The sequence below is a fragment of the Conger conger genome, chromosome 10 (genome assembly GCF_963514075.1).
Source record: "Conger conger chromosome 10, fConCon1.1, whole genome shotgun sequence".
NCBI lineage: Eukaryota > Metazoa > Chordata > Actinopteri > Anguilliformes > Congridae > Conger > Conger conger.
The window spans coordinates 29,253,450-29,264,899 of record NC_083769.1 but is presented as its reverse complement, the minus strand read 5'-3'; the positions used below and the strand labels follow the sequence as shown (position 1 = coordinate 29,264,899).

Genomic DNA, 11,450 nt, shown 5'->3' with positions numbered 1-11,450 from the left:
CTTTTTATGAAGTGAACTTTTTCTAGACCAGAAAATGCATTTCCCTACACTACATAACAATGTTATGTCAAAACATAAATAAGAATGCACATACTGTACATACAAAGCAGACTGAAAGATAAATGGACAATGATGTACCACTTGACTGTCAGAAATTGACCACTAACTTGAAATTTGAGTTTGTAACCCAACAGAAATGCTGTGCTTTATTAACTTTTTCGTCAGGTTCCTCCAGAGCCATCCGCTGGCATACACTCAGTACAGTTGTTTAGGCCAAAACCATTTATTGCCTACAGAATTCAAAGGATATGCGACCAAATATTAAAAATGATTACTTTATTCTACATCATGTTAAACTGTCATTGCCATTGTATCCTTTCAAACTCAAAGTGCTAGAATACAGAACCAAAATGACAAAAAACAAATCACTGTCCAATGAATTATGGTGCTCACTGTAATTACAGCATATCTCTCTACATCCATATCTAGTTCAATTTGTGTGAGTTCCTGGAGTTTCTTGATGGCACAAAAGGATATCACAGCAGGTTGAATATGTGAAGTCTACAAAAGAAGCATTCATTCTGGTTTGTAGGCTAAAAGGTTCGAAAGGCTACAGTCATAGCCTACAATACTACAGCCTACCCAACGTGTATCTTTATATAATTTGCCTGTGGTGTCATATTCAGAAAGAAATAGCCGACATTTTGAGCGCTATGATCTCGAATCAATTGTCAAACGCGACCATATACAGATCAATTAAAATGGAAGTGTTTCGGTCACATTCGTAAACGTGACAAACAAAAATTCGGCTATGTGTAAGTAATCAACGTCACGTATTTCTGTTCAGAGAGAAACAATCTTAATACACATACCCTATATAGGCTACCGCAGTCATCCCAAGGCAATTTTCGTTTTTTGTATTTGTAATTATATATGCCCGTTATCAAATAATGGTAAAATAAAAAATAAAAAGCTCGCTATACGCTGTATTCCAGAGGAACGCTCAGCAATATGCATGCATTTGCCGAAAGAAATTCCCTGCACCTCGGTTATGTTGAAGTGTTCAGGCTTGCAATCATTCGTGAAGTCGTGAGACTAACTTCAAAGACAACAGTTATTTTACATGCCTGCCTGACCTGTCTTCAATACATGATGTAGTATGAGGTTGATCTGGGTATGAGTTACTCTCCACTCATTTTCCCTCAGCACTGAGATGTATGTGCGTGTGCGTGTGTGTGACAGGAAGCCTACCTCACGAAGTGCACCACTTCTGCCTCCCAAGACACATCATTTATCAAACAAATATTGGGTGCAGTCTTTCAGACTAAATCAGATTTCTTAGGATGTAAACGTGTAATTAACCCGACAAAATATTAGTTAGTCATGACACGACCGGAACAAATTTCAATACATGTAATTTTGTTATAATTTGGTCAAAGAAAAGGGCATGGAGTGCATTTGCACTTGGAGGCTCCCATTACGTCACATCATCAGTCGACAATGTCATCTTTCACTGTTATGCAGATGACACTCAACTCTATTATAAATGTATGTTGTGCCAAATGACCCAAAAGCCCTATGCTCCTTAACCAACTGTTTGGCTTCTATCAATCAATGGATGAGTGACAATTTTTGAAGTTGGAAATAAAAGGAAAAGACAGATACTTTTAATCCAAATAAGGTTACACTTTTTTTTTTATTAGACTCAGATACCTAGCTCAGGAGACTCAATCAGAAGTAAAGAGCATTGGTGTAATTGACTGATTTTAGTTTTAAAGCCCACATGAACAAAATGACCAAACAGCATTCTTTCATCTGAGAAACGCTGACAAAGTAATGAATGCTTTCATTTCTAGTAGATTATATTACTGTAATGCTCTACTCACTGGCCTTCCAACAGAGAGATTACTAATTTAGAAAGATTCAAACTCAAACTGCAAGACTTCTAGCAAAATCCAGTACACATGTTTTGGCTCACTGTTTATTTGAGAATTGGTTTTAAGGTACTTTCACTTGTATAAAAAGGTCTTAATGTTATAGCACCTTCTTAAATCTCTATTACTCCCTAACTTAGGTTCAAGAGCTGCTTAGTGTACTAAACAAAAAAGCAGAGAAGCAGCTTTTAGCCACTATGCCCCCCACACAAGGATTTTTAAAAGCAAGCTAAAACCCGACTAATTACTTGGGCTTTTTAATAATCTATTTGCTATTTCATCATTTTTTTAAATAAATATTTTTAAATGTTTTCCCATTTTTATTTGACTTTATGTTGTTTTCATATGCTATTTCATCATTCGTTTTATATTTATTTATTTATTTGAACAGATTTTTTCACAATACAGGAGAGTAGTGAGTTTGCTAAATGGTTTACGTTATTCCAATGGTTAACTGGAAGAACATCTGCCTAATAGTCAGAAAGTCAAACCTGTGTCTTTAAGAGGCAGATCTATCCGATGCTTTGTTGTATATAGGGGGTCGGATGGGGGAAGGGCCGCTACTGTGTCTGAAACGGACAGGCTTGCATATGGCTAACTCGATGGAAGCTCACAGGACGCTGAGGGAAAAACCACAAGTCTTTTCTCAGGACTAAAAAGCATTAGCAAGCCCAGACGTGCGATGATATAATCACCAAAAGAGGAAGACGACAACATAGCCAAGGTTGGCACAACGATGTGCGGGACCGAGATTGCAATGAGACGACGTGTTCTGCTTTTGTTGAGCTAGTGGCAATTACATTCTGAGAAGGTAAGGCGAATGGTATGCTACAAGAAAGACGACAAAAATACTGCAGCTAGCTACCTGAAATGAGTGCAGTGAGACCAGCCATACTTCCCCTTGCTCACATCTGCTTCTTCCTCGGCCCTGAAGAAAAATCTGGATTTTCCTACATTACGTGTTCAAAATGTGTATTATTAGCAACAGTGGCATGCTGAGAGTTACAAAAAGGCACAAGACCGAAGTAACGAAGGAAACTTTGTAGCTGCTTACTAAATTAACGAGAAACGTAAGGCTATAAAGGAAACCCAAATTCAAATTACTATAATTCGCTGTTTTGCCAGCTAGTGGCTGCAGTGCGATGAACTGCTAATTGTTTTACCGATTCGATTGGAATAAAAACCTGTGGCTTTTCTCCCACTAGCCCATCGTTGTGGGAAATGTATGTCTGCTTGTTAATCAGCTCACATGCATTTGAAGTGTTTATATTTCTTCTTAATGCATTTAACATTTTCTTGTGGTTAGAAGTTTTTTTCCCCTCTCGTCCCCTCTCGAAAGACAACGTTGTGTAATTAAATTTACTTTAGATCTTAAAACTTGACGACTGCAGGGTGTGACTATCTGCATTAGTTGTTGGTGGGCTCCTGTACAGCTAATGTTAACTACCTAAAAATAGTATCTTGTTAAATTCTGCCCAAACCAATTATACAAGTCTTTGCAAACCTTTGGTGACCAGATTCTTTTCTTACCTTAGGGATCTTCATCTTAGCTCCAGTTTGAAAATTGTGCTGAAGAAAGACAACAAAAAGGGGAAATTGCCATGGCTGGAACGACAGGAATCTCCTGGACTGAAAATGACACCGAGATTAACAACCTTTACCGAGACCTGGAGCTGGGCACCGTTTTGACCCTGTTTTATTCAAAGAAGTCCCAGCGGCCAGAGAGAAGAACATTTCAAGTCAAACTCGAGACTAGGCAAATTATATGGACCAGAGGCACGGATAAAATAGAAGGAGAAAGTGAGTATGTTAGCAACTTTGCGGAACGCCTTAAAGTTTAATCCTTTGACACTATCGGAATCGTGTTATAGGCTGAGGTACAAGGTGAAGGAAACAAATTCTTTATTTCGAATATGTGGTAATTGCATGCTCGAGAAGATGCGACTGCTAAAATATTATAGCTGATGGGCGCCATGCATTCAGGTGTGTACAGGTTACTCTACAGACCATTCTAATGAGCTGCCCTGTAATTTTTTTGGTGGCTAGTACAAACGTATAGCTAAACAGGTCTTCACATTTTAGAAATTGAAACGTTATGACTGACAAACCCAGCAGCAGAAACGCATTTGCAACGACAGATAATATTTGGTATTCCCTTTCAGTTAAAAACGTTCTAATGGAACATTTAAAATGTATATTCCTATGCATGTCTGTGCAGTTAGCTGCCGCACTGCCTTGCGCGAGGCCGAGTTGGTTGGAGAGAGAAGCAACCCCAAGGCCCATTTTTGAAAAACAAATCAGGTTAATGGAATTGTCTATTGATAGCAGTAATTACAAAATTTGTGTTTGGGTAGGCTATTCTTATATAGTAAGCTAATTGCAGTTGGATAATGTCTTGGACTACATTTCGCCTGCCATGTATAACGCCAAAGTACAGCTGAATCCACTGTCGCCTCGTTCCCTCAGTTTTTAGGCGATGCAGGATGTCTGGCGCACAGCTGCACTCTGCTCCGGATGCAGCAGAGGGGGGAAAAAGGCTTAAACGATTTTTCTTTTCTTTTCTTTTTTCTGAAGGTGGTTGTCATACATGTGAGCTCACAGCCGCCACTTGATACTCCAAGTGGGGTGATATCGGCGAATGCAGCCTAATAATGTAGGCTAGATACAGAAATAGCAGCACTTGCTTCTACGGGAAATTTAGTGACGACTGAAGCGTTCGTAAATGCTTTCCGTTTTCATGGTGACAGGCTTTGGTAGAAATTATTTTCCTCCTCCTACTCGGGATAGGATTGTGCAATGTGTTATCGGTATATTGACGAAAAATAGAATGAGGAAATTGCCTATATTGTGGGCTTCAGTCGTCTAATTAAATTAGTTTTGCTATGCATGTTGTGTTCTCATCGTCGTAATGTACCGCAGAATGGGCCATAAATACTGTTTGCTATAGGTAGAAATACCAGGTTGACTGAATTTCGGGTCAGCCTGATTATATTTTGTGGGTGGATTTCATTAACTTGCCTGCAATCAGCAATTGAAATGTCTAGCACATATTTGTATGTGTCTATGGAGACATGCATCAGGACTGAAGTCTTGTTATTTTAATCCCTGAAATCAGGTGATTTGACATCACAAATTAATCTGAGGTGAGGCAGGGGTGACGTTGATGTTTAAAAAGGGAAGGTCATCTCTAGTCTAGTAAGAGTGATTGTCCTTGAATGAACACCTGCAAGATTTCTATCATTGCATTCACACCTACAACAATCTGAAGAATCTCATTCTTCGGTCTTTTCAGTTAAGAACTCAAAGGTATAAAGGTGTAACACACAAGGTGGGGATGAAGCACTGATCATAATCTGCATCCTTGTAAAATTGCTGATCCTTCTTTTGTGTGATGTCTCATTTAAGCATCCACTGCATATTGAATTTAGATGGCAATCTCTGGTTTGCCATACCATATTAGGTATTTGCACAAAAGTATCGCCAGAAATATCAAAGTAATGCTTTGTAAAATTGGTATACAAAAAAAAAAAAAAAAGCACTGCCTCCCCCCAATGTATTTAGTGTTAGCATTTTGTGGTATTTATAGATGCCACAAAGCACAGGCATAAAAAGATATACCATGTCAAACTCTTCTCTCTGCCCCTTGGCAATGGCAGAATCATAATTGGTTGTTGTCATTTCTGCTTCAGGTTTATACATTTAATCAGTGTTGTCATTCAGCACAATTTATTATTATTTTTTTTCTCTGAATTTTGTAGTAATTGTCAGAATTGTTTTGTTGCCACTTCTGCCTTCCTTTGTTTATAACGGGTATATTCTGTTTGGTGTCCTACACTACAAAATACCACAGGTATTGCTCACAGCTTTACATCAGTCGTCTGTATGCATAATTCCAACAAAGGAAGACTGGTATTTTAGTGAATTTATTTTTTGGATGCATAGAGCTGAGGATGCACAGCGGTCATTTGATTCATATTGTCACTGCTGCAGCCAGTTAAAAATTGTTTAAGGTAAAGAGATTTGAGATGGTGATTGGAATCGCTTGCTGGATGGGAACTAGATATAACCGTTGATTGCATAATGTACAGTTCTTGATGGGATTTAAAAATTTTCTGGGCATGTGATATCCCTTTGATTCATTTATCTTCAACCGTCATTTAACAGGCTCATCAACACTGGTATACTGCATGTGGTGTATTTTGGTAGAAGGATTAGATGTTCATACTAAACTTGTTGCTATTGCACATACAGTGAATAAGAAACCTGCTGCTTCGCATGTGTTCATGAGGGCATCTCGGCTCCTCATGAGGTGATGTGGCCTCATTCTGCACTTTCAGCAAGATTTGTATGAAAGATTGTGGTGACCTTTGATGTGAGGTGTGGTCTTGACAAGGGTGGCCATATTTTGCTTAGGTTCTGTCATTTTGTTTGGGCTGGAATTCATACAGTATACTGTATATGAAATTATGATGATGACCATATTCTTGCAGGAAGTTGATCAGTACACATTTATTATTTACTGGATTGTACCCAAAATATCAGTCTTGCCTTGACAAAAATGTTGCTGTTTAGGCTACGTTTAACTGTTTTGTCTGTCTCAGTGGGCTCGTGTACCCATGGTCATTGTCTTCATCTGGACTAATGGAGGACTGCCCAGCTTGTGTTTGAAGTGTCCATGGAGTCTTGTCCCATAATGGCCACTAATGTGTGGTGCAAATTTAGACTAAATGGCAAAGTTACCAGGTGCTGTAGTCACGAAACAACATTTCTTACCAATAAGAGTTGTCCTATGTGACTAAAAGATTTTCCTAGTTTCTTCTTCAAACCTATTCACAAAGCTGCTGCGATCTCATTGTGTTTCATGAATGAGCTTTTTAGGTAAGCCCACTGTAGCTAATTGATAGGATAAGATCTTTTCAAAACTAAAGTATAGGCAAAGTGTCACCGGGTGAACAGGAAACCAATATACTGAGGAGTCTAGTATATTCAGCCAATTGTGAGCCTCTTGCATGTATGGCAGCTCCTAAATTAATTATCAGATGCATTTAACAGCCTTTTAATTATTAGGCTAGAATGACTGGCTGACAAATTTGATGCTACTTTGCCCTGCAAATTAAGACCAAACTGGATGCAAGAACAGCTTTTCGGCTACTACTTGACCAAATGGTTCAAGACTGCAATTATTAAGGGGAAATTGCAGTCTGGATCACTCTCAAAGCCAAGAAAGAAATATGGGAGCACACACACTCTGAGCACTTTATTAGGTATTTATTAGGCTTATTTTATTGACTTCCTGGTTTTCTGCTGCTGTAGCCTAGTTAAGAGGTTTGACCCGTTGTGTGTTCAGAGATGCTGTTTTGCATACCACTGTTGTAATGTGTGGTTATTTGCATTACTGTTACCCTTCTCTGATCTCTCATGAACAATGTGGTTTTTTTATTTTATTTATTTTTTCCCGTGGAACTGCTGCTCACTGGATGTTTTTTGCTTTTCCCAGGAGATCAGCTGTTTGTCAGACTGCCTTGTCTGGCACCAACAACCATTCCACAGTCAGTTATTAAATCTCATTTCATCCCTATTCTGATGCTTGGTCTGAAAAATAGTTTAACCTCTTGACCTTGGCCTTCCCACTTCTGTCCACTCTACTGTAGCCTTGCAATTGAGACCTTTCTTAACGCAATGTTATTAAATGTTCCTAAAACATTAATGCAATTATGAGGTTGACTGCTGGAAATGGAAATTTTGGGGATTTTGCAATTTGGGCATATTGACTAACCCCTCACGTTTTGCAGATTTTGGAGCTGATTTCAATTCTAAAATGCTTTGTGAATTTTCACTCTTCAAAAACGTAGGTGTCTTGAAGTTAGAACTGGCACTCCCATTATTTTTCTATTTGTGAATAAGGCCCCAGCATTTCCAGAATAATGGATCTAAGTCATCAGGGCTATCCAAGCCTACCCCTGGAGATCTAATGTTCTGTAGGGCAACCCTAACAAGGCACCACTCATTCAACAGCTTGAGATCTCTAATTTGCTGAGTAGTGGTGGCAAATTATGGTTGCAGTGAAAACCAACAGGCTACAGGCTATAATGTGAGTTTGGAAATGAGGCTTAATATAGCCTAGCCAAAGGCCACATACTTGGTATGTTTCAAAACTTGTAAAGTTATATTTTCACAGGCTCTGCCTTCTTATAAGAATTGGGCTGCGTAGGGTTGCATGAAGTTGCATTGTAAACTTCCCTGATTTTTATAGGGTGACAGCATTGCAGTCGTGCATTAGTTTGACTGGGAGCCAGGAATGTACAGTAATATACTTCAAAGGTACACCTACTTCACCCCACCCCAAGAGGAAAATGTGTGCATACTCGGGGATTTGTGAAGGTTCATACTACTACTGCCCCATTTTTTGCACAAAATATCTGGCGGGCGTAGCGTAATTTCCATGTAGGATGTGTGTGTGTGAGAGCGTCATTACTTTGCAGCTGTTGATGAACGTGACATCTTTGCCGAAAGTGGTGTTTCAGTAAAGAAAAAAATGCACGCATACAATGAGTGTTTGTGTGAGAAGTTCCGTGGGTTTTGAAAGTGCAGTGTTACTTGCACGCAGAGAAATGTCAGAGTGAATGCAGTTGCCTTGGATGTGGGCTTGGGGTAGTATTTGTAAACCATGACACGATAGTGCTGCTGTGGAAACCGATGGCCTTGTGCGTTCAGCTTTCCATTTCCCATATGTTGGGAAAATATATAGGTTGTATTTCTTTTTTTTTTTTAAAGTTCTAGGTCTAGGGGTTAGTGGTACTACTCATGAACTGAAATGTTCATGGTGGTCTGTATATTTTCAGTTGACATGCATAATGCATTAACTAATTGTATTACTTTGTTTAACCTGACAAGCAAAAGTTCCTTGCAGCAAGGTGGGATGTTGGACTGCTGATAAGCCAGTGTCCCAAAGATCTAGTTGGAAAATGTATGCAGTGTGGACTAGCCCTGTGGCAAATATAATGTTTTTGTGAAACATGGGAGGAGCATTGCTGATCAAGTGCTTTAATTTCTCTGATATACTTGCGCCTAAAGCTGCGTGTACTGTGGGCCACACAGTACTACAGGAGTACTGCCCCTCTAGTGTACTGCTGTAGTACTGCTCATTATGGACTGGTAACGTCTTGGTGCGAGGTGCGTTTTTGGAGTTGTTAATGCTAAACCTGAGGAACCTCTAGTGACCTAAACCCAGAGCAGTTGTCTTGTTGCTATGGGCACCAGTTCATAGACTGCTTGCAACATCGCCCAGGTTCAAATCTGGTGTCTTGATATAGGTTCTTTTGGTTTGTAAGGAATCGAGTAATTGGGGGAGTGGTTGTTGTGTTCCCTTGTCCTGAAATGCAGTAAAGTGAGCATCTCACTGCCGTGCTCTCGGAGCTCAATATTTGGAATGGAATTTTGCTTATTTTGTGCTCATTTTCATTTTATTAGCAATTGGAAACCACACATTGAACTTTACATCTTTTTTAAATGAGTGTGTGTGTGTGTGTTTTAATAGCATTGCATAATTGTAGCCCTCACCTAAAAGGGGAAAAAATAATTTGCAATCCATCACTATCATAAGCTGATTATAAACCTTAGACTCTTTTCTAAAATGTTTTTATTTGTATTATTAAAAAAAAAAAAGAAATAAATATTTTAAGCTGTTTTACACATTTACCTCCAGAAATCTTTTCGGACTGTTTTTGATTTAAATCATTGAGCAGGGCAGGATGTAAAGCATGGTTTCCTGTGTCGTGTGCCTGTGTGATCATAAAGGTGATCTACGATAAGTTATCTGAAGGCAAACGTATTGAAATGGGGGCAACATGGCTCAGGCAGTAAGAGCAGTCGTCTGGCAGTCGGAGGGTTGCCGGTTCAATCCCCCACCCGAGCTGTGTCGAAGTGTCACTGAGCAAGACACCTAACCCCCAAATGCTTCTGACGAGCTGGTTGGTGCCTTGCATGGCAGCCAATCGCTGTCGGTGTGTGAGTGTGTGTATGAATGGGTGAATGAGAAGCATCAATTGTACAGCGCTTTGGATAAAGGCACTATATAAATGCCAACCATTAGAAATTACTTGGAAAATTAAGGATTCTGGTGACCAACTATTCAATTTGGCTTCTTGATCATGTAGGGTAGCTGTCTCTAAAATTGGTGTTCATAACCATGGTTAATTCCATTCAATTCAGCTTTATTTGTATTTTGCCTCTCGCAAAGGTCATGTCACTAAACGCTTTACAGACATTGTGGTCCCAAGCCCCAAATGTAATTGTTTCACTGAATTAACTAATTGACAACATAAACGGATAAAACATCTTTACTGTAATCCTATCCAGAACAGTCCGTGTGCTGTTCAGTCAAACCTGATTTATTGAGATCAGTGTGAGTTAACTTGCGTAATGGGTCCCCGTTCCAGGGCTTGGAGCACTAATATTCAAATGGGGGCTCACAACCCTCATGGCTGTTGATTTGGGTCTCAGGCGGTATACTGCCGTACTACTACAAATTATACTAATCTTAAGTGGTCCATTTTGGCAAATAATGATTTTTTTTATTATTATTTTTTTCCTCTCTCTCCCCCCTGTTATCCCTATTTAGTGGCCAATTGTACCCTGTTTATTTTTAATCATCCATGTACTGCTGATGTCTGTGTCCTGGGACAATCCGGGACAATCAGAGGTGCTTGTATGCCGCGGTCCTTCCAGCTGTGCCCCACCCTCAGTGCGGCAGCCCAATTTTACTGCTGCATCATGCACCAACCATACTGGGAGTGCAAACCCGCTCCTCAGTAAATACTGAAGCTTTAACCATTCACCCCCCCCATATAATGATTTGTTTTTACTAAAGTGAACAGCTCTTGGCGTGTGCGCGTGTGCACGTGTGCGCATGTGTCTCACTAACCATGAGCATTTGAGGTAAACGAATATTGTAGGTCATAAAATCATGCTGTCATAGTCTTTAATAATTAGGGTTGAGAATGTATATTTATCCTTTATACAGCTCTGTTTTATTCACTTTCATTATTTTGTGCTCATTATACATAATATTTACAGCATGGGTAGGAGTAGCATTGGTATGTGGCAGTGGGCTGCCTGGTGTGAAAGATTACGAGATTAAGACCAGTGCAGATCAAGGTGTGGAAGGGGTTCCCACCACTGTATATTTAAAATGCACACGTGAGACAAAATAAGGTGCAAGATAGCACAGTAGTGTGGATGTAGTATGTGTGTTTGTGTTGATAAACAGCAAGGTCAATTCCTTTGTTTGTGCTGTACACTGAAGACGATTGAGTTTGAGCTCGAAAGATGTACATGTGAGGATGGATCCGAATTTCATCTTTTATTTCCTGGTATTTTTTTATGTAGATTTGTTAAACAACTTGGAACATGTCATTGGGGATAGCTTGTACAACCGCTAGCATACTGAGCAACGGACATTGAACTGGTCGTCAAGGAAAACCACAGCAGCTGACAAACATTGTGAGAGCTGTGAAA

At 39.5% G+C, this 11,450-nt stretch overlaps 1 protein-coding gene across 1 annotated transcript in view; it reads left to right on the top strand.

Moving 5' to 3' along the window:
- The first annotated feature begins 2,511 nt into the window (after positions 1-2,511).
- Positions 2,512-11,450, top strand: part of plcg1 (phospholipase C, gamma 1) — a 30,843-nt gene continuing 21,904 nt past the window's right edge. The window contains exons 1-2 of the mRNA XM_061257773.1: positions 2,512-2,745; positions 3,470-3,734. Coding sequence (XP_061113757.1) covers positions 3,536-3,734 — 199 coding nt within the window. The 5' untranslated portion in view covers positions 2,512-2,745; positions 3,470-3,535. The remainder of the gene's footprint in view (positions 2,746-3,469; positions 3,735-11,450) is intronic.